Here is a 25011-nt window from a genome sequence, read left to right as displayed (position 1 = left end):
GAAGGTTCAGTCCCAAGTCACTGGCGTTTGAATCCAAGTCCAAGAGTTGTCTGCTATTAAAAAACATTACACTTTACGAAACATTTTTCCTTGTTGATTTAAAACCCTGTTCCCGAGTACAACACTGCTCTGTTTTTGTGCTGTTGTGCTTCCATATAGGAAGTTTTACCCTATACATTACACAGGAAAGAATTTTAGAGAACTGCCAACTCTTAGGCCAATGCGTTAAATGCCGTTGTACGAGATTGAATGAGGTTGCCTTCTTTATGCAGGGTAGCAGCAGCCACAACTCTTTTGTTACTCTGGATCTTTCCAGTTATAACGGATGGCAAAATGGCCCATTGAAATTGAAAGGATATGGAGTTCCTCATCTCCAGAGCAAGTGGACACCTTTTGTGCATATGTGTGTGTGGATACATGTATGTTATAAAGGGAATGTTTGAGCACAGACTAGGTTATGGCCTGACTGAGTGTCCTTAAATGGGAGTGACAGTGTCTTTTTGTGTGTTGTTTTGAGTGTGTCTATCTGATGGATAATGAGTCTGCACAATGAGGGCTCATATTAAGCCTTACACACACACACACACACACACACACACACACACACACACACACACGCACACAATGAACGACTGAGCCACAGTAGAGGGAAAGATTATGTAGTTTTTTCTTTTGATTAAGACCTTTCTTTCCCAATACCTGTTTTTTCAAAAATATACCTTGGTTCAACTTTTAATATATATATAATTTCCAGGGTGGTAAAGTCTTGAGTCTAAGTAAATTCTCAAGTCTATCAAACTTTACTTGCAAGTCACTAAGCAAGTCTTTCCAGTCTATCAATGCTTAGCATGCTAATTACAAAGTGGAAACAGTGTTAAATGTCCAGTTGCAAGTAGTGAATCAAAGCATCTCTATGTGAGTGAAATGCACAACAGCACAGAATCTTTAGCCACACTACCTAGCCAGTCGCCGGTCAGTAAGTCCACTACTTTGGTCCTGAGTCTGACTGAAGTTTTCAGATTACATTTTGTACAGGCATTCATGATTACCAGAGGATAAATCTTGACTTTGGTGATCTCATGAGTTTTCCTATAGCGCCACCGGCAGCTCAGTGTTGTCACTTATCCAGTGAAATATCTCAACATCTACAGGATGTATTGGCATACAATGTTGTACAGACATTCATGGTTCCCATAGGATGGATCTAAATTACTCAGATGATCTCCTGACTTTTCCTCTAGTGCCGCCATGACGTTCACTTTTGTCGTTTTGAGTAAAAGGGCAACACAGTAAACTAAGCTCAACGCACCGCTGTGCCTCAGTACAGCATCACAGAGCAGCTAGTGTGGCTGTAGTTTTAGACCTGTTAAATATGTATTGATCTGAGGTCAAGTCTCAGCTCTTTGTCTCAGGTCAAGTTGAATCTTCAGGCAACCAAGTCTCAAGGATGACGATCCCAAATCCTAAGTCTCCAGCTCTGATAATTTCATACTTTAAGTGATTTGAATGACTCCTTCTCTTCTTATTCTTCTTCTATTCTTCTTTCATAGTTCTTTTTATTGAATTTTAAAATGTACATAGATTCAAAACGCACAAAAAACAACATTCCCACCCCACAACCTTCTTCTATTCCGAGCTAATCTTGGCTCTCCCTATCTCTCCTCTCACCCCAACTCCTCTCCTTCTGACCTTCCCTGTCCTCTTCTCTTTTCCCCCGTCTCCTCCACTTCTCTCGCATATCTCCTCTAATTTCCTGAGGTATTGGGGGGATCGTCACGCCACTGAGTCTGATGTTGTGCTGTCTCTTCTTGATCTCTCCCTTTAGACTCTGAGACTTGGATAATGTCCCTGTTAGTCTGCGGCATCTGTCTCTCTCTCTCTCTCTCTATCTCTCTCTCTCTCTCTCTCTCTCTCTCTCTCTCTCTCTCTCTCTCTCTCTCTCTCCCCCTCCCTGCTGCAGACAACACATCCCTTCGTGAAAGTTGGACGGGCGGATGGAGAGAGGGGAAAAGATCAATAAGTGGAAGATCAATAGGAAAGCCCTTGATCCTTCACTCATTTGTCCCACTGGACATCTCAGATGCTCACAGAGAGCCTACCCTACCTTTCTTCTCTCTCTCGCTCTCTCTGATGGACAGTGACCTTATGCCACTGGATGGTCACTTTGATTCCTTTTTTAACTATGTACTATGTTGACATTGATCAGTCCTTGTGTCAAATACATGACTCTAGTTTGAATGTGTCTTGACAGTATGGGGAGGCATGGTTTTGCATGCCTTGTACTTGTTTTGTAGTCTGATGTGACATCTGCTGGTGTCGTCTGGGTAATGCAGCTCTGCAAACCGATGTGCATGTTTTCCCGCTCAAAGTGACCTAGTTGCACTGTGTAGTGCTGGCTTCTCCTTTTATGTGTGGGAGAAAATGTGCAACTAACCAAATATTTCTCAGATGAATGCAAACGTAAGTGTTATTTTTCTGTTCTCTGCCTAGTTTCTCTGTACTTTACTGGGATAGGAGAATCCTTTGGCTGTGTGAAAGAATTTGCAAAAATTTAATTATATGGAGCCTAAAATGTTAATTGGTTTCACTTTATTCTCTGTTATCATTACACAAACAACTTGGCCAGACATGCAGCTGATTTCAGTCTTGTATTATGTGTAACAGCAAACATCTCCTTATCAACTCAACCTCCTATTTTATTTTTGGGAGCTCTGATATAAGTGGCAAAAGCCCGGTTGTAAATCATCAACATGACTTTACAAAGGCCATGCTAAAGGCGGGATGCTGCACCCCGCCCACATGTGGCGTTCATTTGTGCGCTTTCATGCACTGCGCGCTGCAACTGCGCAGCACCGCTGATCCTAAAAGCTGCGCCTTTTGCTGTGAACGGCGCAGTTATGAATAGCATGATGTATAGATTCATGTTGAATGTTTGCGTGCACACAAACGGCGTTTATAAGAGGAAACAAAGTACATCCACATCTCAATGCAACACGGCTGTTTTCTTTTTGGTTTTTAGGAAGCTATGAGCGCCTTTTTTTGGCTATAACCCTTGTTTTGTTTTGCTGAAGGGATGCTGCACCCAAAGGGACAAGTGAAAAGAAGTAGTTCAGCAACGAGGGCTCCGATGACCATTCTTGCGCCAATTACTGCCTAGCGCTTTAACGAGACACTGATAGCCGATGATAGGATCATATCGCCTTTCAGGTGCTTGTATGCGCAGCCGCTGCAACGCTGTGGAACAACAGAAAGTATAACAGGGTTTGGTTACAGGATGGTGGCGGAGATGGCGAGCTGCGGAGCGGCTTGTCACCTGGAGGACGGGTAAGACGTTTTGTTGCTTAACAGACAAGTGTTGACCTCTGGCTTTTAACGTTACATTATTGTGTTTCATCGCGTACAGTTCAGAAAAACATGATGCCTGCAGAGGATGCAGCGCTAAAACCGCGCGTCGCGTCAACACAGGAAGTCAGTGTGGTGTCTTTTGTTGCTGTCGGTAATGGGCTCATGTGTTTGTGCGAACGCCTTTTTAAGTAAAAGAAACAAATGTACAATGAATGCTTCCTCGCTATAGACACGTCTAACTGAACGTAGATACGAAGAGGAAGCACGAGAGAGTCGTGATCTCTTTGTTGGTGTTCTCTTCGCTGCACGCTGCTGTGTTGTTACATTGTGATGACTCAGTGACAACAGTGTAACATGCTGTCTGGAGAGACATTTGAGAACAAGAGATGAAGATATCAATTCATTATTTGATAAAGTTATATACCAAATGTAGGTTAATAAACTACCAAAACCCTTATATCAATATTATAGGAGAGAACAATAACCATAAGTGTTGATGTCAATGTAAGCTCGACACACAATGGACTACAAACATGAACTCAAATATAACTTTCTGCTTGCAGTTTTTAATTGTGGTTGATGTTGCAATGAAACACACGCGCCATGTATCACACGCACGTTTTTAAGGCCATGGTTGTTGTTTTTAATTTTTTAATATGATTCATACCTCATATTTCTCTAATAGTTACAATATTTACTATCAGTTGTATTGTGAACCACATGTGAGGTGATACTGATGACTCATTGTCCTCTGTGAATGTTACTGTTGTTGTTGCTAGGGTATCATTGAGCTGACATTGTCCCTGAATGAACAATATCACACCAAGTTAAACAACAACGTAAACATTGCACTAAAAAACTTTAAAATTCGAATTAAATGTCCATGAGGGACATATGAGTAGGCTAATTTAAAGGTGACTTTGTTTGGGACGCAGTAGCAAGACAAAAGCCTTTGTGGTGTTTATGACCCACTATAACAATCATAGTGAAAGCAGTGAGGTATAATATTAACGACTGAAAGTAGCACAGCTTTTGTTGTTGTAGATACGGGCCAACTGGCAGTTGCTTATCTACACACAGACCCTGTCTCTGCATTGTGTTTATGGGAAGTTGTAGAAAGCGTGTACAAGTTGTGGCTTTTCTCTTCCAGCCAGATATAGACCAACGTCCTCACAGATGATTCTGTTATCATATTTTGTGGGAGGAAGATAGAAACAAGCGAGAGTGGAGAAAGTCTGAGAACTCGTGCAGAGAGTTTATTTATGGCCTGAAAACGTTTGAGCCACGAAACGGCACACTTTGCTCAAAGGAAGAGATGACTACCATGGCAACTAATGAGCTGGCAGAGAGAACGAGTTGACCGTGAGGAGGAGAAAAGAGTGTTTCCTGGACAGATGTTTGAAAACAAAGGAAACCACAGTGCCTTATCAGGATTAACAGAGTCCAAATAAAAGACCACCATTTGGTCAAGTTTAATAATCTTAATTTCCTTGCCTTTGATCACACAGTTCTGTATTTTTACAACCGAGGGAGTGAAACAGGAAAAGATGGGGCGGGATATGACCTAATTTTTCATGCCTGCTGGTGGTGAACTCGTTCTTCTTGTGGGGTTGGCTCGCTGTCTTTTCCCCCTGTCGGATCTCAGGCGTGTTGCCTCTTGTTGAAGCCCAGGCTGCGTCAACAGGTTGCACCAGTCATCTGCTCAGACAACAACATCATTTGAACCATTGCACTTAAAGTTGGCTCATTGTTTGATCGATATACTACATTCCTGAAAAACGTTGAGGAACTGGTATGATGTCTGCTGTGCTGGGCTGAGCGATATGGTTGAAATGAATGGCATGGTATTGATAAGAATCTTTTCTTATACAGATGTAACAATATGGCAGATGTATGACAAATTACATGCAAAACATGCAATTACATGCTTTGTTGTGTAAAACAAATTTTTAATGACTCATTTTGTTAGTTTTTAGTTTACAGTGTGTTTGGAATTAGTGATTGAGACACCAAAATGTTGTGAAATACCATATATAACACCATATGATCATATCATCACAATACAATACCACTGAAAGTAAATAAAGGATTACATTGAATATGAATCGTCCAGCCCCACTGCTGTGTCTGAGTTATGAAAGCAGAAAAAGTGTCCAGACCAGTTTAATGGAAAAAAGTACCCAGCCAGTATCTTTCCATGGCTGGTTTCCTGTACCATCAACACTGCCCTGAAAGTGGCTCGGACTAGGAGTTTGGGTGGAAAAGTGAATCTATCATTCAACGGGGTGGGTTGGTGTCGGATGTGTGAAAAATGAACATGCAGTCAGCTTGCGTGTCAGCGTGTGTACCCATTTCCTGTTTTTCTTATTCATTTGACTGTGTGTGTTCCTGACCGAAAGCAGAAGTGGTGTACTACGAGAGCCTGCAGCTGCACGGTTTTAAGAGCCTTCACTTTCAATCTCTAAATCCTCCCGTAATTGTCATCACACCTCCCAGACGTCCCTGACATGAGTGTAATTTAAAGTGGTCTGAATGTTTTCTCCTCTGCCCTACAGAGACGGAGATATCCCTGCACCTGAAAACAAAGGTAAACATCAGCCCATTTTCATTATTTCCCTCCCCCTCACTGTTCCCTTTCTCATTTCACGTTCTCACAGAGTCCCATAGAGCGACATGTGTCTGTGTTGTTTTTCTTTTATAGTGATTGTGCTATGACTCTCCTGTGGCTCCTTTGTTTAATATTTAAAAGGTGTGCATCCCCATCGGTTATTTGTCACTACTTTTGTTTTCCTTTCTTTCTTTTTCCCTTGCCACATTTTTTCGTCTCGCTGTTTGGCCTCCCTGATTTCAATATCATTTGCCTTGAAGGGCAGCAATATTTATGCACATAGGGTCAGACAGTGGCTTGGTCCTCAGTTGTGCATTTGCTATTTGTAACACTGCACACAAGTACACAAAATTATATTCCTTTTTTTCAGACTTTCCTCTAACATTGGTTTTATTTGCTTGTGAGTTTTTACCTTAAATACTTTTCCAATTAAATAATAAATGGCCAACAAAAATAAATAACACTAGACATGCAACTGGTGATGATTAGGAATGCAGCAATCTGACTCCAATTGCAATACATCAACTCAAGGTGCTGCCAATATGCATTACAGATCCAATATGAGTGCTGTATTTTTTTTCTCCAAATTTCCCAAACTGTGTGGAACTCATTGGGATCATGTTCATGTAAGGTAACATGAGAGATTGCTGTGGTGCTCAGAACTATGTTGGTGGCCTCCCGTGTCTTAATGAATATAACAGATAGTGAAAACACTGAATTTTATAATGACACCGACCAGGAAACTGCATTTCTTGTGGATCGCTCATGTCTGTACACCACACATCAACCTTTTCATGCCCTTGGTTTTGCTATTTCTCTAGACCAGCAGATGGCAGGCAAGACCCATGAAAGGATCCAAACCTTTGACGCTGTAAACAAGTGTGTGTTGTTTTTTGCACTTGCATGTGTGTATCTGTGCGGGTGTTTATCTCCACCTTGTTTGTCTGTCTGATGAAGGGAAGCGGCCATGCCAGGGTGAAGAGGGATGCCTGCTGGCTCAGATGAGGCAGCAGCAGCAGAGAAAGAGATTGGCCATAGGAGGCATATGAGGACAAGGAGAGAGAAATGGAAAAGGGAGAGTGCAGAGAGAGGTGAAGCAGACAGATCGAGCGGGGTAGAAGAGAGAGATTGATGAGGCAGGTGCTGCGGGTGGAGCAGCAATATGGCAGCATCTGCTTATTAGGCTAAGATACAACTCTGTGGGCCAGAGAGTATGGTCTCCATCCATTAGGCAGCCAGGCACTCAGCCAGATGGCCCCGTCCACGGACATTCACTGCTGCTGGGAAGAAAGCAGCAGCAGCAGCAGCTCCTCTGGACCCATCTGTATAAATGTGCCAGAATTGGTAATGCATAGCACTTATCTCAGGGTTCTTCACAGGGTGCCACAGTTCAGCTGCTCAGGAATCATGAAAATGTCAAAGATGGTGGTCTAAGTCAGACATGCTAGGGCTTTTTTGATGACTAATATGGATGAAAACAAGAAGTACACAAACACAGAAGTAAACTAAAGGTAGAGGTCTCTCACTGGGGCTGCACCTGTTGAAGAATGCCCCAGTGACAAAATACATTTCTACTCTTTTTCTGACATTGGGAGTGTCAGACAGTGTGAGTGTTGAGTTTAGCAACAGGGCATGTGGTTTTCTCTGTTAAATAGGCTTTAATCCATGAGAAAGTAGAAAAGCAGAATATTTATAACGCATATGCTCCCCCCCATACAGTAACAGATTGGTTAGTTTAAAATGATTAGTGAAAGCTACAAGCATTACATATTATTAGACACTTTTTTTTTTTTTTTTTTTTACTGCAGAGTTATGCAGAGTTATGTTTCCTGTTTACTATTCCTAAAACCTAAAGTTGGTCATGCATTTACTGCCAGGCAATATAATAACTACAGAAGTGGGTTGATGATGCTAAGTGGTGAAGTTCCTATAAGGAGGAGGAGGAGGAGGATGATGACGATATGGTTAAGAACAAATATGAATAATATAGTAATAGCAATGACTAATACTTGTTATTGTTATTACATTTTGACATTATTGCATCGGTTTTTCCAGACCAAAGGGCACTAACCTCAAAACAATTACGTTACAATTTGTTACAGATAACCTGACAGAAAGTGATAGCAGCAGTTCAGGTGAGCACAAATATCACACCACAACAGTTTCACTTGTTTGTTCTTCCCACAACTTGTACACAAACTTAGTCATCTCCAGAAAACTACATTTAATTCCTTTTTTTTCTATATACAAAGTAACACCTAACCTTCCTGACATGCATCCCTGTTACTCATCATTCATTGGAAATTCAGTGCAACGTTTTCACCTCTCTCACTTGTCCCTTTCCATATTGATTCATCAAACAGAGAACACGGGAACATCCGCTGAGGACAGCTCAGAGGAGGAAGAGGAGGATGAGGATTCTGGTGAGAGACGCACTTTGAACTGCTTTTGATTTTGTAAAGTGTGCTGATACCATTCTCATATCTGTACTTTTAAATATGAAGCGACAGCCAGCAGATGGTTAGCTTAGCTCAGCCAGCTAGCCTGGTTCTGTACAGGGGTAGAAAAAAAAGACCTTCCAGTACCTCTAAAGCTCAACATTTAACACATTATATCTCATTTGTTTAAAGCGCCCATATTATGCTCATTTTCAGGTTCATAGTTGTATTTTAAGGTTGTACCAGAATAGGTTTACATGGTTTAATTTTCAAAAAACACCATATTTTTGTTGTACTGCACAGCTCTCTCTCACTGCTGCAGATCCTCTTTTCACCTGGTGTCTGTTTTAGCTACAGAGTGAGACCTCTTTTCTTCTTCTTCTTCTTATGTACTATCTTTGATTGCACTCGCACATGTGCAGTAGCTCAGATGTAGATCATGTCAGCTAGCTAGCTCCATAGATGGTAAAAGAAAGGCTGTTTCTCCAACTTCGGTCAGTTACAAGGCAGGGATTAGCTGGGAGCGCACGCATGTAAGTAGTTCTTTTGTAGATTATGGTGAACTTGTGTGTGTTGTAGCAGTGCTTTGCTATTGACAACGAGGTAGCATGCTAGCGTTAGCATTAGCATGCTAACGCTACGAGCTAACGGTTGCGGTTAGCCAGCTCGTTTCGGCTTGTGACGTCACAAGCCGTGCCGATTTTGAACAGCTCACCTGGAGACTGAAGGCAGGACACATTCAGAAACCGTATCTCACTCAAAACAGCATGGATGGATTTTTTTCAAAGTTTGTATGCGTGTGGAAGCACCAGAGACACAAAAGAACACCCCAAATTCCAGAAAAAGTGTTTTTTTCATAATATGGGCACTTTAAAGTTTTTTTTTGGGCCTGGAAATAGTGACTTCCTGGAGTCTTGTCATCACCTAAAGGTCGCCAGACAACCATGGGAGGCTTCAGGACCAAACGAGATATAACGCGTTATTATTGAGCTTTTGAAGTGTTGGTTTTTGTTACCCTTGGACAGAGTCAGGCTAGTTTCCCCCTGTTTCCAGTCTTTGTTTTAAGTTAGTTTTTTTTAGTTTCTCTGTTTCTCACTCTCTTTCTTTCACCAGAAGGCTGTGCTGAGAAGGACGGAGGAGAGGAAGGTAAGAACCAACATCCTAGAAAACCTTTGTGGCTCAAGGATTTAACAAGATAAAGAACAAATGGTGTTGAACTCTAAGTTGATCTCCTTTATGTTCTTTGCAGACGATGAAGAGGCCCATGCAGAGGGGTCTAAAAATGGTGCGAAACAACATCTACAAAATATCAGTACCTGCCTTTGCAGACTAAGCAACTGGTCTGCTTTTTAAAACTGTGTTGTATGTTGTTTACATCCAGCCATGTCGGCTTGTTGTCATAGTTGCCATGGCTTTAGTGGTAAGTCAGCGGGCCCTAGCCGCAACCGCATCTTAATGGCAGCCATACTACATAATTACTCCACAAAATGTCGGACTCTGCTGGCTTTTTTGGAACACAGAATTCGATTGAGCGTGCTCCACCCTCGCTCATTTGGAGAAGTTTGTCTAGGGTAGCTGCTAAAGGCTTAACGCAAGCTTTCAGCCTCTGACATATGATTTTCATATAATTATACATGTAATAATATTGGACTTTAATTATTTCCCCCTCTAGATTCAGTCCCTGGACCTGTAGTAGAGGTTTCAAATGGGAAAGGTAAGCAGATCGTAACTGAGACAGCACAGCGAATGTTCTGGAGGTAGTGTCACGTCACGTGTAAATAACATTCCGTTTTTTGTCATACGCCCTGACAGATGAAAGGCCCTTCAAATTATGCTGTGAAAAATGCAAAGCCATCCAGCAGGTGAGCTCAGGAACCAGATCATAATTTTTCTGATATTGGTCTTCTTCTTGTGCACATATCCATCTATGGTTGAAAAAAAGTTTTGTTTTTACTGTGTTACAATTGTCCAAAGAAATAAACACATGGTTTGTTTGACAGAGCCATGGCACTGAGCTTGTTACCCCCAGGAGGATCTCTAAGGGACGATTACAGTGAGTGCGACTGTCTCTGCCACTGATCTGGTCTGTGCACATTTATATTGATTCTGTATGCACAGCATCACTGGGACTGTGGGTGCATTCTAGGGTGCAGCTGGAAGGAGAAGGCACATACGAGTGTTCGGTCACCGGCCTGGTGTTTGAAGCATCGGAGCGGGTCCTCGTGCGGTACTCAGTCTTGTCCTGGTCCAAGTTTGGTGCATTCCTCAGGGACTCCTGGAAATTTGCTGGACCAATCTTTAACGTGGACACAGTCAATAAGGATGCGTCTGTCCTCACATCCATCCAGTTCCCTCACTCCGTCTGCCTTGCCGGTGAGAATGAATATCAGGGCTGTCTCGCTCTTCAATGTTCAATATACAGCCTAATTCATAATTTAGTATCTTGGCTTCCTGTGGGGAGTCCGTGGCCCATAAGGCAATGTCATGAACATCAAATATTTCCAACAAAGATGTTGCCTCAAGGTTTAATTTAGTTGATAGCTGTCATGAAAGTAAAGGTGCAATTCTTTAATAATTATGACCCATCTAAAGGCTTTACAGAAAATAGTTAATTTTAGAGAGTATCATAATCTTTTATCTATGATTTAAAGCTGCTCTAGGGGAAACAAAAAACCATCTCTTTCCCTATTATTGTCACACAGATCCAGAAAAGGAGATGAAATTCAGTGTTCTGCACATAAAGGACAACCGTCCACTCATCGAGCCGACAGTGGACCACTCAGGTAGCCACGTTAAGTGGAATGTGACGTCCCTGTCACCCGTGGGTCCCATCATTCAGACGAGCCAATCTGTAGAGCGCCATGGGGTGGTCCTGGTCTACAAGCAGCTGGGCAGTGACAACAACAACTACAGCTTCCATGTCTACTTGGCCACCAACAGTGCATCCGACATCAAGGTAAGCGTCGGTGAATACTGTATGTGGAACTGAATTCATTTCTTTACAATAGACGATTGACAGTGTTCCTAATCCGTACTTAACAAGTGCAACACTGTGTGGTGATTAGTCTTTACTTGCATTTTTAAAACTGAGAAAAACATGAGAGCTGTTTTGGAAATGTGGTCAGATTTCTCCAAAACCTCCCGTAGTTGCAGGAAATCTTTTACAAAAGAACGTTGGTTTTCTTGAAAGTTGCTTCCACCATCTGTCTACTCAGGACTCTGGGACATTTCTGTATCTGTTCGTGTATTGTGATGAAATACTGCAGTTACAACACTGGATACAGTGCACACAAGATTATGGTCTGAATGGCAGAATAAATACATATACACCTGTATTAAATGCACATCTTATGTCTACCTTCTTAAGAGACCGTAATATATTTCACATTACCGTGTCTTACGCGTATGGAAATAAAACTGTTGAAGATCCACATTGAATGAGCCAAGTTTTGTTTGTCAGTGTGACAAACCTTCTCGTGACTCTGCGCATTTTGTGTTTTCATTTAGGAATTTTCCCCCTATGACGCGCAAGATTCAAAGGAAAAAATAAATAAATAAACCAAAAAAAAAACCATCACCTTAGTCCCCTACATTTTTCAATCGTGACTTTCAATCTTACTTACTGAATAAAACTCCAGCAAAATGCCTTACCTATGAAATTGTGTGTGGAAGAATTAAAACAGATTCAGAGCCTTTCACTTCTTGTTCATAATTTTTGTAACGGCACTGGCTGAGATGATGTAAGACTTTATACAATAGACATGAGATTTCCCGGTTTGTGTAATACACTGAAGCAAAGACCTTTTGTTGTGATGAGGTTATACAGTGCAATGCAAAAATAACTATGATGTATCAGATTGTGTTGTTGAAAAGCAGAAGTGTCTGCATCTGGTTCAAATGATCATTGAATCTCTGATATTATCATAATCAGAAATACTTTATTGATCCCCTGGGGGAAATTGGGTTACTTTACAGATGCTCCCATTCTAGAAAAGATACAGTATATATAAATACAGTGGTAGAAGTATTCAGATCCTTTACTTAAGTAAAAGTACTAATACCACACTGTAAAAGTACTATATTACAAGTAGAAGTCCTGCATTGAAAATCTTACTTAAACCTACATTGTGTAATTTTTTTTTTGTTGATTCTTAGCAAAACAAACCTCTGTTCTTTCACAAATATGAGCTCATTCATGTGTAATTACTTCCACCGACTAATCAAAGTATTCTCGTAAGCGTAGAATCTGACATTCAGAATCATTCAGAATACATAGGAGCGACACGCTTGAATGAAGGCCGCCATGTAGCGCCTCCATCTTTAAAGTACATTAGCCAAAGAGGGACATGCCTCCGCATGTCGCCCTCTTACACCTATTGGCACCGTGACGAATGCCAGGGGGAGATTACTCGCCAGGGAAGCGAAAAAGAGAATTAAAACGACAACGCGACAGGCAAAGCTACAAGACCAAAGTTAATACTGGAGTGGCTAGAACAGCTGCGTGTAAACGATGGAGATACTAAGAGCTAATTTCGGGTTCGGCCACCGTAGGAGGAAGGGCTAGAAAGTAATATTCAGTTGGTTGTCATATACAATTTCACCACTAGATGGGAGAAAATCTTACACAATGTAGCTTTAAGTAAAAGTATGTAAGTATGATCAGGAAAATGTACTTAAAGTAAAAGTACTCAATGCAGAAAAATCCTCAAATTTTAGAAGCTGGAAACGATCCAAACAGTTCTGTCAATCAACGTAGTGTATAATCGTCTAACCATTTCAGCTGTACTTGTAGGCCTATATACTGTTGGGTGGTTTAATTTATAATAACACATCGTATTTTATAAACTACATATGTTTTGTGTGCAAAAATATTAATTTGTAAAGTAACTAGTAACTTAAGCTATCAGATGAATGTAACCGACTCAAGTAAAGTACAAGTACCTCAAATTTGTACTTAGGTACTGTACTTGAGTAAATGTACTTAGTTACATTCCACCGTTTGTATAAATATATGAATATGTAAAACTATGTATACTACAATATACTATACCAACAGTGTAAATAATAATAATGCTGAAAATGGGATCTATGATTAAGAGGATTGCAAGAATAATATACAGTAGATAAATAAGCAGTACAGCATTGATGCCGGAGTAAACCAGAATAGTACACCCTCTGGTATATTTTACAGTAATTTCATTGTAATAAAGGTCAGTGATATGTATTGGAAATGGAATGGTATCGATGCCACTGGTGTGGTATTACTGTAAGTGCATCACGTAGTTCTGACAGCTAAATAGCAATATTGCTCAGTCAATGCTGTACTGCTGCTGAGGTCACTCAGGAAGTGGTTTTGTGGTTATGTGACATTAACATGGTGAATAACCATACTTAATTTATTGTAACCCGCACAGTTCCTTGAAATATATATTAAGTGCAATTATTAATATAGCTTCGGAGACGCCTTCAGTTTTTCCACTCCGACTATGGAAAATGTGTTTTATTGAATGTAATCAGCATGCTCACCCTACTGCAAGGAATGACTTGTGTTGTGCTTTGTCTTGTCTTCCTGCTGTCCCTATGTAAACCAGGATATAGGCAAGCAGGTGCGGTGCTACAAAAATCGCTATAAAAAGATAGAGAAGCCTCCCACATGTAAACTGGATGAGGGGATGTATCGTCTCCTGAGTGAGCCAGAGGGAGAGATCAAACCTCAGGTATGTCTCTTTGCATATGCATTTGTGTCTGCTCATGTACAATCATTGCAACTTATGTATTAAAAACACACAAATATACAGTATATGTATTGGTTTCCCAATAAAATTATGTTTATTATATATATATATATATATATATATAATTTGTATGTGTCTTGTGCAGGATTTGAAATTCACTCTTGCGGTGACTAAGATGAAAGGCTACTTCGAAGCATTCTTTGAGCAGCCTCCTCCCTTTAAACTGTCTCTCGTAGAGATTAACACTGAGGAGACTGTATGGTCTGCCACCATCAGAGAAGGTACCATTGCATTTAGTCTCCACTGAACACGTTTGATGATTTGAGGGTGGAAAAAAAAATCTATATTAGTTTTGAAAAGTCCGTTTTTTTCACACATTTTTCTGTGTGAGACGATAACCGGAAATATAGATTTTTATCTGCAAATAAGCCAAAAAGTGTTTACTGGTCTCCACATGTTTTTTTTTCTGTTAGAGTTTGTATGCATGAGTGAAATTTGGTTTCCACTCCAGAGTGATGATGACTATCTTTTTTACTGTACTCTCAGGTGACTGTGTGGATAACACTGAAAAGAAGCCAAGGAAAAGGACGAGCAGTAAGCGTCTTGTTTTTAATCCGATTTGATTTTTCCATCACAACGTGCTTTCAGCTTCTACAGCTTCTCCATATCTCTCTCATAGGCAGACAGAGGAGCAGCAGCCCCTCAGAAGAAGAAACATCCTGTAAAAGGCCTCGATGGCAGGATGAGTCAGGTGAATTTCCACGTCTTTTTTTATTTTTTATTTATTTATTAATTCTTTTTTACTAACTACTGATTTAAGAAGAACCTCAACCACACACTTTGTTTTGCCCCAATCAAGTCAACAGAAACGAGCCCACACACCTGTCTGTCTAAAATGATACTGAAATACAGTACCTGTGCATCTTTTCCCAGATGGAGGGAAAACAATGATGACTCAGGGCCAGGACATGTCGGAGAAGCAGCTACTGCAGGTGGCCAAGCGGCTGGGGAAGGAGTGGAAGCAGGTGGCCATCTTTCTAGACTTGACGTCCAGGGAGCTGGATGAAATCCAGGCAACAGAGAAAGATGTGACCATGCAGAAGCTGAAGATGCTGGTGGAGTGGAAGAGCAGAAGGCGGCCGGGAGAGGCCACGGCAAACCAACTGTGGAAAAGTGTGAAGGAACTGGATGACTTGCCAAATGAGGTCCATCAGACACTGCAAGGTAATAAACTGCAGACATGCATATAAACATCCATATACAAATATCAGTACTCTCATGGTCCAATATCTATTACTCATCGAATATGATCACCACTATTGGGCAATATTCAAATAATGTGCAATTACCCACACTGCATATCACACTGTACATAAAACCATACTTATTCTTTCATATGTATTTAGTGTCTCAACTGTGCACCTTACCCCCCACCCCCCCCCCCTTATTTTTTTGCACTACTTATTTTATTTCATGTTGTTATATTTTTTACGTATATATGTTGGCACTGGGAAAGGAGTTGCTTTTAATCTCATTGTACATGTGTATAGTGACAATAAAAGGCATTCTATTCTAAACACCATCTAATAGATTGAATAATGATAGACTACCATAAACTCCTAGTCTGGCTCACCGGATGTACATTGCTGGGATAAAGCCTGGATGTCCCTCTCTTTCCGCTATCTGTTTTGCAAAGGCAGCCGCCCAGGATGGTTGTAATTGGTTTAAAAAAATACAAACAAGCCAGAGCGTTTTTTTTTCCCCCATCCCAGGATAGACCGATGGTGTAGCCAGATTATACTTCAGCGCTGATACAGCACTGTGGAGATAGGTCTGGGAATGTGAGAAATAAATAAATACCCAAGCTAAAATGATAAGTTAGTCTTCTTTTGTGAAATGACAATTGGCCATAATTTCGATTATTGATAAATCATTCCACATCTACAGCCGTGCCTGTGGCTCTGTAAGGCTATATTTAGGCGCAGCGGTGCTTTGAGCTAAAGGCTAGCGTCAGCGTGCTAACATGCTCACAGCGACAAAGAGAACATGTTGGATGTTTAGCAGGTATAATTATTTTTTTAAGCGGCCGGAGCTGCCAACTCTGAGCTTTCTTTTGGCTCTTCAAAAACCTATGGGTGATGTCACAGAGACTACGTCCATATTTTAGATTTAGCTTTATAAATGCGAAGATGCTATTTTCTCAGTCACACTTTTTGTTTGCCTGCTGTTCAGATTAAATAAACTATTTGATGACATCATATTAGTAACTAGCCCTCATCTAGACACAATCTCCAATTCTCTACGGGAAGGATGTTGAAAATGCAAACTCGCCACATGGATATCTTCTTAGCTGCCTAGCTGGGAAAAGGTAGCATCTGCTGGCAGTCTTATCTATAAAGTCAATACAAGCCATGTAAAATCAAAGCTGGTGCAGAACTACTTCCGTACCCACTTCCCACAGCAGAGTGCTTAGTGTTGCCACTGGTGGCTGTAAAATATAGAAATGAGATTACAGATGTTATCACTAGTAGTGCTGCAACATAGTTAGATCTGATCTGTGACTGAAATGTCCAGGTGCCGTGATCCGTAGTATACTGGCCTGGATCAGGGGTAATTGATAACTTGTGCTAGGCACTTGTAATGTTTATATATTTTTGTTGGTTTGATCAAAATAAAAAATCGATATATCCATCATTGCTCTAATAAACAGACAGGGCATTGTGTTGTGTCTTTATTTTCAGACATGATGGACAATCGAGCAGCTAAGTGAAAGAGACTGGACTTAAATGGACTGTTGGATATTTGCTGCTCCATCATCAGTAAAAAGAAAAAGAAAATCTCAGGAATACAGCAAAGCAGAGTTGACCAATGGACCAAACATCAGCTCTTCGCCCAGTTTGTGCATCTCTTTTGAATTTTTTTCTGGACATGAACTATGGATGGGCATTTTCCCTGATTTTGTTCTAATGTAGTCCTTTGGTTCTGTAATGAATACAGAATGGACACGCTGTACCCAAGGCTTCCTTTGTGCAGCAAGAATTTGATGCTTAGCATTGCCAGGTTAAAAAATGACCAGTAGAGGTGTAGCGGTCATTGAGATATATAGTAGCTAATTATGTAGCCAGTAACATATGTAAATGTACTGTAGGTGTTGCAGTGTTGAAACTGCAAAAATGGGAAAAATCCATCCTGTGTATCTTGTTTCACTTTTAAATGTTATGCTTTTGGGACTTTTTATGAAACAAGTAGGGATTACATCATATGCACATGCATGTGACTGTCCAAAGCATCACAGACTGAAGTACGTTTGTGTCTCATACATTTTGTATACATGTCTTTTTTTTTTAACCAATTATTTCAAACCTGTGATCTATTTTTTTAAGTCTGTTTTTGTATATTTACGTCTGTTTGTGTTTTATTTGACAGCTCTGAACTTGTAAAGCTAAATGGAGTTGCCAGAGGTCCTTAATTATGTTTATCTTGTTTAACTTGAATTATGAATCCATTCCTACCCACCTGTGACCGGAGCGCATATCTTATTAAGTATAAATGTTGTTTGTGTGTATTATAAAAGTGTACACTGTGGGGGGGGGGAAGAATCACAAGCATTTGGATTTAGAGCTGAACTTAACTATTCTACTTGAATGCAGCTGCAGCCTGGCAACATTCATATATTTTTTTAGGAGTCATCTTTTCAAAGCTTATTTCATAGCTGTAGGGCTTAGAACACAAAAACAAACTATACTATAATCAGCCTGTGGAAACATTTCAGTTACATTTTCTAAACATCCCTACATTATTCATAGCTTTGTTTCTGTTGTGCCTATATTCAAATTACGCTGTTTCTAGACATCTCAACACTATTTGGGAAAAAGCTGAAATGCAGAAATGGCATCTGGATTGTTGAATCTTTTAGGGTCTTCCATGCCGATATGATGCAGTAATGTTTACATTCAGAGAACAAGCTTGTTTCCTTAAACAACTTACCAATAACATTCCAGTCCGTCCTTTTTTGCACTTGTTTTCTGTCATGTCTAAGTTCCTCCAGAAAATTGTGGCGTAATTGTATCAAAGCACATGTTGACTGAATAAAACAAGCAAATGTTTCTTTTTACTGAATTTGAGTGTCATCGGTTCAATTTTCACTTGCACTGAGTTTCATTCAAAAATAAAAAAAAATCACTTCCACTTCATCACTTGCTAATACCAAACAATAATTTATTATAAATAACAATAAATAACATCACAGGCCATCAAATAAATAAATACATAAATACATGTAATAAATAGATCTCAAATAAATACTGTAGATACATTCCCCCAAATATTGGAATACTTTTAGATGAGGCTTTAGTCTGCCCAGCTTATGCCTGCGCAGTAATCATGAACACGGCTGTGCAGGCTGTGCAGTGTAAAGCACTACTTGGTTAGTAGTTGTTAATGATGGTAGTGAATGATCAGGATGGCTTGGTTAGGTAAATAGTAGAGATAGTGTGGCATTAGTGGAATGATGATGGTGGTGATGAGGAGGTTGCAGGATGTTTACTTCCTGTGTTCTCCTGAGGTGATGTAGGCCATAGCTCGGTTGATGGTGATGGTTCGCACGTGGAAGCCCCTCATCTTCTTGCACATCTTCTGCCTGTTACTGAAGGTGTCACTTCCCCACATCTGGGCAGCATCCTCCTACAAGACAACACAAGAGGGAAACAACATGAATACTCACCCTGACAAAAGGTTCCCCCTGCGGCTCTTAGGGAAATCTTTCCAAGGATAGATTTTATATCAGTTTTCCTCTTAAAGATGGACAGATGAGGAGTAAACAGGAAACAAACTAAAAAGAAGGAATTGAAAAATACCTCTGAAGAGTTGTTCTCTCCATTTGGCATCAGGGAGCAGTTCTGTATAAACCAAGGAAGATTTCATCAGGCGACCATTAAAAGTTATTTCCCGGGAAATTCTCCCTCACTATTTCTGTCTTTAAATCCTGACTGTGTTTTTACCCCTTCCGCACATGCATAACAAACACACCTTCATCAGGCTCTGTATTATTCCCAGAGTTGGTCTCAGTGCAACTTCTTCCTCAGGACTTCTGAGTGGGGAGTTGATGTAGGACTTAATAGCAGCATCATAGTGGGCCAAGTCCTTCATGATATTCGTCAGACATTTACTCTGTCAAGACAAGCAAGAAAAATGACCCATCAGTCATCTGCTTTATAAAAAAGTGATTTAATGGGTGTATAATGTAAAAATATCCGGATTCTGATCTGTAGAGACTGTCCTCCCCCCAAAAAACAAGATAGATAGATAGATAGTAGATTGTTTGTGCAAGCAGCAACTATGATTCATTTTAACGTTGTAGGGGTGGCGCCCTCTAGTGGCCGTAGTAATTAGAGGGTATGAATAAACGACCTATATCGTTGTATGGTTTGGAGAACTTATTGTTAGAATAGCAGATTAATACCAAATGTAAACCTTTGTTTAAGTGAAATAGATACTAGACTTAATACTTTTGTATAGCATACAGTAACCTATGTCTGTTAATTCTAAAAAGCATAAAAAGAAATAGGAACTTAAGCATACCTCATTGAAGGATGAATTTCTTTGCATCATACAGCCTGAGTTCTGCGGGGTGAAAAACATTTTAAACATGAGCAATTTGTTTGACCTGTCAGGTGCCCATAAGCATCTTTGGACCATACACTTGCTTTAATATACTTGGACCATGCAATAGTTAGAGAAAGTTGAGCACAAATTATGAGGCATGAGGCTGTTTCCATAAAACAATTGTAGGTCAATCCGCTTTTGGAACATGTAAAACTATGCATTACATCCACATAGGATTTATATTTTCCTTACACAAAAAGTAGCCTGAAGATAATTCAAAGTTGAATCGGTATAAGTTGAATAATTATTCCATTAATATCACTGATAAATCAACGACTGTCACCTGAGTCAGAATGGGTGCGCAGGCCAGCACTGTGTCAGATTTAGTTCTAACCTCCATTGTATCAGAGGCGATGCCATGACACAAAACATCCTGTAATACAAAATAAGGGTATTCATTATTAATGAACTACTGAACAGAAGTGTGTGACAGAGTAAAAAAAGAAAGAAAGACAAAAATACAGCATCAAAACATGAACATGGTGCAGTGAATTGTACTCACACTGCGGAGCCTGAGAAGCTCTCTGAGATTGCCAAGGAGGTTCTTGAAGTCTCCGCACTTTTCTGTGCTCAGAGTGCGCACCGGGAGTCCTGTGGATGTGCAGCTTAAGGTGGTCAGCATCAGCACAATGCCGGCGGAGACTGCATGGCAAGAGAATAATAACCATCAACACATGCAGTACGTCTTATGGCTTTACTCAAGAGTTGCATGACAAAACAGTCGATATGGAGAAAACAAATCGTATATCTTATAGGCTAGTCTGTGTTTTGGGCTCGCTGACTTACAGAAATTAAAGACTGCCATCTTTCTGATCAGGTAGATAATATCTCAGCTCGTGCCTGGTAAATCAGTAGCACTGTGTTGCTGACTTCTTATCTGATTGTTTTTATATGTCAGTTTGGGGGGTTCCCTCAACGAGACAAACGTGTGATGTAAGTGTGTAGACAAGTTATGCAAATTTGTAGTAGTCTATAGCAGCTATGACGTAGGAAAAGCACCGACTTTACTTTTAAGTATCTGATTAATCAACTGGTTCTGTCAGCTGCATCCCCACATGGGAAATGGCATTCACCGTCCCTGCCACAATGTATGGGATCTATAGCTTCAGTCAGTACTCGGGAGGCAGCTACAGCATTTGCAAAGCACGCCAACTAAAACCTGTATATAACTATACTAAATAAAAAAGATTCCACCTCAGCAATTTGCGCAGTTACTTCTTATTCGTTTGGGGTTTTCTCTCTGCCCAGCACGGGTGGGCGGTGGGTTTATGACTGCTATGTTCTCACGTAAAGATACTAAAACCATATAAATGGAAAGTCGTTTTAACATTTAATTAGGTAGACAGGATATTTATTGCAGATATATCTAATTTAGGCTTATTCTTCCTAGTCAAAAAGTGACAATAGAATGATAAAATTCTTACAGCGAAGAACTCCAATTTCAGATATCTACAATACAGTTGTTAACCTACTAGTCATAATTTTAAGTTCAGATATCCAAAATGGAAAACCATTCCAGCTATCTATAATGTAAGAAGTAAGAAAAAAGTATCTAAAATACATTTTGACTAGTACAAATGTAATTACGGATATCCAAAAAATGGCATTATGACTAGTAAAATGCAATTTCAGATGTCTACAATTAGAATTATTACTAGAAACAGTGCAATTGCAAATATACACAAACATTGTGGTGTTCTGTTTTTCATTTTGGATACCTAAAATCAAAATTATGACCATTACAAATTGGATCGTCCAAGTTTTTGGGACATGTGGTCCACTATTTGCGTTAAACACGTTAATAAAAGGAAGTACTCTCTGAAACTACAGTGGTCAGTGAATGGTTAACAGGAGTTTCCTGGCCTTTCTCTTGCTTCACCATAGAAACATCAACGACTGAAACTTACCATCACTCTTTAAATGCAGTAGGTATATGATCAGTCAGAGGACCCACCGGCAGAGAAAGGGGACTTTCTCAGAGATACAGTTATCATAGTAAACCTTCCAGACATAATTCTGTACCTTTATAACTTGAACCACAACTGACCATTCATCATATGTAAGTAAACAGCTGTCATCTTTCATGTGAAAGAAAAAAATAAATTCTAATTATGACATTAAAGGGGTTGTCCCTTTAAAGGCTGTGTTGCAGGGTTCATTTTCCAATGAATTTGCGCAATTTGCTTGTTGGTAATAAACATTTAAACTCTTACCCAACAACATCAAATACAATGGATATCACAAAACGGAATATAATACGAAAAAGTAGGTACTATTTTACAGCGGTTTGCAATGATTCTCCTTTCCCCCACAATACATTGCATTACGTCACGTTGGGGAGACGACAGACCAAAAGCCCATCTCGGTCTCTGCCACTGGTCTTGCCAAATATGACTTTTGGTCTTGAGTCCAGGTGTCTTTATTATGTTGATAATAATATTGGAGGGAAAGTGAAACACAGATTGGACGGGGATGGTGTTCGGCTTTAAACAAGTTTAGACAGCTAGCTAACGCTACGCTAATATTTTGCTAATATTAGCACAATGGCGCTAGCCTAGCCTGCTAGGTAAATATTACGAATGCCTTCGGAGTTTTCTATATCTGCGTCCACGTTGTCAACATAAGACTTGTGGCGTTAGTGCTTCTTTTGTACCATAATGTTATTGAATGAAATATTACGTTACACACAAAGCTAACTGGCTATAGTAAGCCTGTATGTATGCTAGCGGAATTAGCTAATGTTGCGTAGCCAGCCAGCAACTTCGGCAGTAGAATTTCGGCGAGCTAACCACGACAGTTTTGTCGCCCACAATCAACCTCTGCTGCTAAAAGCAGTCAACTTGCAGTGATGTTTGAAATGGAAACACACAGATCGTGCCTTTTCCCGGAGATCCTGGCCACTATTTTCAGTTATCTGGACATTAAAGACAAAGGAAGAGTAGCTCAAGTGTGCGCGGCCTGGAGAGATGCGTCCTACCACAAGTCAGTGTGGAGGGGGGTGGAAGCCAAGCTACATCTGCGGAGAGCAAACCTGTCTCTGTTCCTCAGTCTGCAGACCAGGGGAATAAAAAAAGTACAGATTCTCATTTTCATCTTTAAGGTGTTGAGATGGTACAGACCAAATTTGAAGTCCATCGGATGAAATCTCTAGGAGGAGTTTGTTAAAGTATAGCACCTTGACTTTTAGGCCTACTTCCTGTTGCCACTAGGGGGCGTTATGACTTTGATATATTGGCCATTATCGGCCTTTATATGTCCTCAGGGTTGGACTCTTATGAATCCTGAAAAGTTTAGAGCCAATTGGACAATGTACACTCAAGTTACACCCACTTCCTGTTTTCGATGGCGAAATGCAGAAAATGGCCGCCCTGCCACGGCCATGCCCTATGACAAAAAGTTTTTCTTTTAATAACTTTACATCTTTAATGTCTTAAGATGGCACAGACCAAATTTGAAGTTGATCGGATGAAATCTCTAGGAGGAGTTCATTAATGTACGACATGTGGAAATGGCCAAAATTGCACTAATTTCGAACTTTCAATTCAATATTGCAGACTTCCTGTTGGGTTTAGGGTATGGCTCCAATGACGTTTTTTTGTATGTTTTGACATGCTAAATATGTGTACCACTTTTTGTTAGTCTACGTTAAACAAACTGCAGGGGCTCAATTTTTAAAGTTTTGTAGGGGGCGCTAGCGAGCCATTTTTGTGCACCTATGCCCGAAACCCTTAAAACCCTTAAAATATGTAAACTTTCACCAGACTTGATGCGACCGCCAATTTTGGTGAGTTTTTGAATATGTTAAGCCCCTCAAAAAGTCAATTCATTTGCTGAAAGAAAGAAGGAATAATTATAATTCTTTTTTCGGCCGCTTGTACCCTGGATCTTGTTCTTTCGGTCATGACCCAGCCTTCATGACCATAGGTGAGGGTAGGAACAAAAAACTGACCGGTAGATTGAGAGCTTTGCCTTCTGGCTCAGCTCTCTTTTGTCACAACGGTGCGATAAATTGAATGTAATACCGCACCTGCTGTGCCGATTCTCCGACCAATCTCCCGCTCCATTGTCCCCTCACTCATGAACAAGACCCCAAGGTACTTGAACTCCTTCACTTGGGGGTAAGGACTCATTCCCTACCTGGAGAAGGCACTCCATCGGTTTCCTGCTGAGAACCATGGCCTCCGATTTAGAGGTGCTGATCCTCATCCCAGCCGCTTCACACTCGGCTGCGAACCGATCCAGTGAGTGCTGAAGGTCACAGGCCGATGATGCCATCAGGACCACATCATCTGCAAAAAGCAGTGATGAGATCCCCAGCCCACCGAACTGCAACCCCTCTCCACCCCGACTACGCCTCGATATCCTGTCCATAAATACTATAAACAGGATTGGTGACAAAGCGCAGCCCTGGCGGAGGCCAACTCTCACCTGAAACGAGTCCGACTTACTGCCGAGAACCCTGACACAGCTCTCGCTTTGGTCGTACAGAGATTGGATGGCCCTGAGAAGGGACCCCCTCACCCCGTACTCCCGCAGCACCTCCCACAGTATCTCCCGGGGCACCCAGTCATACGCCTTCTCCAGATCCACAAAACACATGTAGACTGGTTGGGCATACTCCCAGGCTCCCTCCAGGATCCTTGCGAGAGTAAAGATCTGGTCCGTTGTTCCATGACCAGGACGGAATCCGCATTGTTCCTCTTCAACCTGAGATTCGACTATCGACCGAACCCTCCTTTCCAGCACCTTGGAGTAGACTTTACCGGGAGGCTGAGAAGTGTGATACCCCTGTAATTGGCACACACCCTCTGGTCCCCCCTTTTTTAAAAAAGGGGGAACCACCACCCCGGTCTGCCACTCCTTAGGCACCGTCCCAGACTTCCACGCAATGTTGAAGAGGCGTGTCAACCAAGACAACCCCTCCACACCCAGAGCTTTAAGCATTTCTGGACGGATCTCATCAATTCCTGGGGCTTTGCCACTGTGGAGTTGTTTAACTACCTCAGCAACCTCCACCAGGGAAATTGATGCCAATCCCCCTCATCCTCCAGCTCTGCCTCTACCATAGAGGGCGTATTAGTCGGATTTAGGAGTTCCTCAAAGTGCTCCTTCCACCGCCTCTATTACCTCCTCAGTTGAGGTCAACAGCGCCCCATCCTTACTGTACACAGCTTGGATGGTTCTCCCGCTTCCCCTCCTGAGGTGGCGAACGGTTTTCCAG

At 41.0% G+C, this 25011-nt stretch overlaps 2 protein-coding genes across 5 annotated transcripts; one reads left to right on the top strand and one right to left on the bottom strand.

The window, feature by feature from the left end:
• The first annotated feature begins 2846 nt into the window (after positions 1 to 2846).
• LOC144515310 (uncharacterized) lies at positions 2847 to 18245 on the top strand. 4 transcript variants are annotated; one of them, XM_078246038.1, is made up of 18 exons: positions 2847 to 3324; positions 5901 to 5932; positions 6911 to 7044; positions 8056 to 8088; positions 8317 to 8376; positions 9508 to 9537; positions 9641 to 9676; positions 10064 to 10105; positions 10204 to 10253; positions 10392 to 10444; positions 10538 to 10764; positions 11094 to 11347; positions 13983 to 14108; positions 14272 to 14407; positions 14673 to 14720; positions 14806 to 14877; positions 15060 to 15350; positions 16841 to 18245. In XM_078246038.1, the coding sequence occupies exons 3-18, from the start codon at positions 6939 to 6941 to the stop codon at positions 16894 to 16896; spliced, it is 1620 nt and encodes a 539-aa protein (XP_078102164.1). In that variant the 5' UTR covers positions 2847 to 3324; positions 5901 to 5932; positions 6911 to 6938; the 3' UTR covers positions 16897 to 18245. The 4 variants fall into 4 exon arrangements, with proteins under 4 accessions (XP_078102164.1, XP_078102163.1, XP_078102165.1 ...); XM_078246037.1 differs by having other exon boundaries at positions 2848 to 3324; positions 9505 to 9537; XM_078246040.1 differs by having other exon boundaries at positions 2850 to 3324; positions 9505 to 9537; positions 16868 to 18245.
• Positions 18246 to 18424: 179 nt separating this feature from the next.
• Positions 18425 to 20642, bottom strand: il12a (interleukin 12a). The gene is made up of 7 exons (XM_078243587.1): positions 20577 to 20642; positions 20293 to 20432; positions 20074 to 20163; positions 19707 to 19748; positions 19155 to 19295; positions 18983 to 19024; positions 18425 to 18809 (listed from the first exon to the last, which is right to left on the bottom strand). Exons 1-7 carry the CDS (start codon positions 20593 to 20595, stop codon positions 18669 to 18671), a joined length of 615 nt encoding a protein of 204 aa, XP_078099713.1. The 5' UTR covers positions 20596 to 20642; the 3' UTR covers positions 18425 to 18668.
• Positions 20643 to 25011: the final 4369 nt, after the last annotated feature.

Source organism: Sander vitreus, chromosome 3, assembly GCF_031162955.1.
Source record: "Sander vitreus isolate 19-12246 chromosome 3, sanVit1, whole genome shotgun sequence".
NCBI classification, from domain to species: domain Eukaryota; kingdom Metazoa; phylum Chordata; class Actinopteri; order Perciformes; family Percidae; genus Sander; species Sander vitreus.
Note: the sequence above shows the minus strand (reverse complement) of the source record. Positions and strands in the feature narration are given on the sequence as shown.

What these genes read in the sequence shown, in the direction of transcription:
- LOC144515310 (XM_078246037.1), top strand. Translation starts at nt 6,939, where the DNA reads ATGCCTGCTGGCTCAGATGAGGCAGCAGCAGCAGAGAAAGAGATTGGC. An exon ending in ATCTCTAAGGGACGATTACA is followed by an intron (nt 10,445 to 10,537) that starts GTGAGTGCGACT and finishes GGTGCATTCTAG; the next exon opens with GGTGCAGCTGGAAGGAGAAG. An exon ending in GTCTGCCACCATCAGAGAAG is followed by an intron (nt 14,408 to 14,672) that starts GTACCATTGCAT and finishes CTGTACTCTCAG; the next exon opens with GTGACTGTGTGGATAACACT.
- il12a (XM_078243587.1), bottom strand. An exon ending in GAAATTCATCCTTCAATGAG is followed by an intron (nt 19,296 to 19,706) that starts GTATGCTTAAGT and finishes TTGTCTTGACAG; the next exon opens with AGTAAATGTCTGACGAATAT. An exon ending in TAATACAGAGCCTGATGAAG is followed by an intron (nt 19,025 to 19,154) that starts GTGTGTTTGTTA and finishes TGGTTTATACAG; the next exon opens with AACTGCTCCCTGATGCCAAA.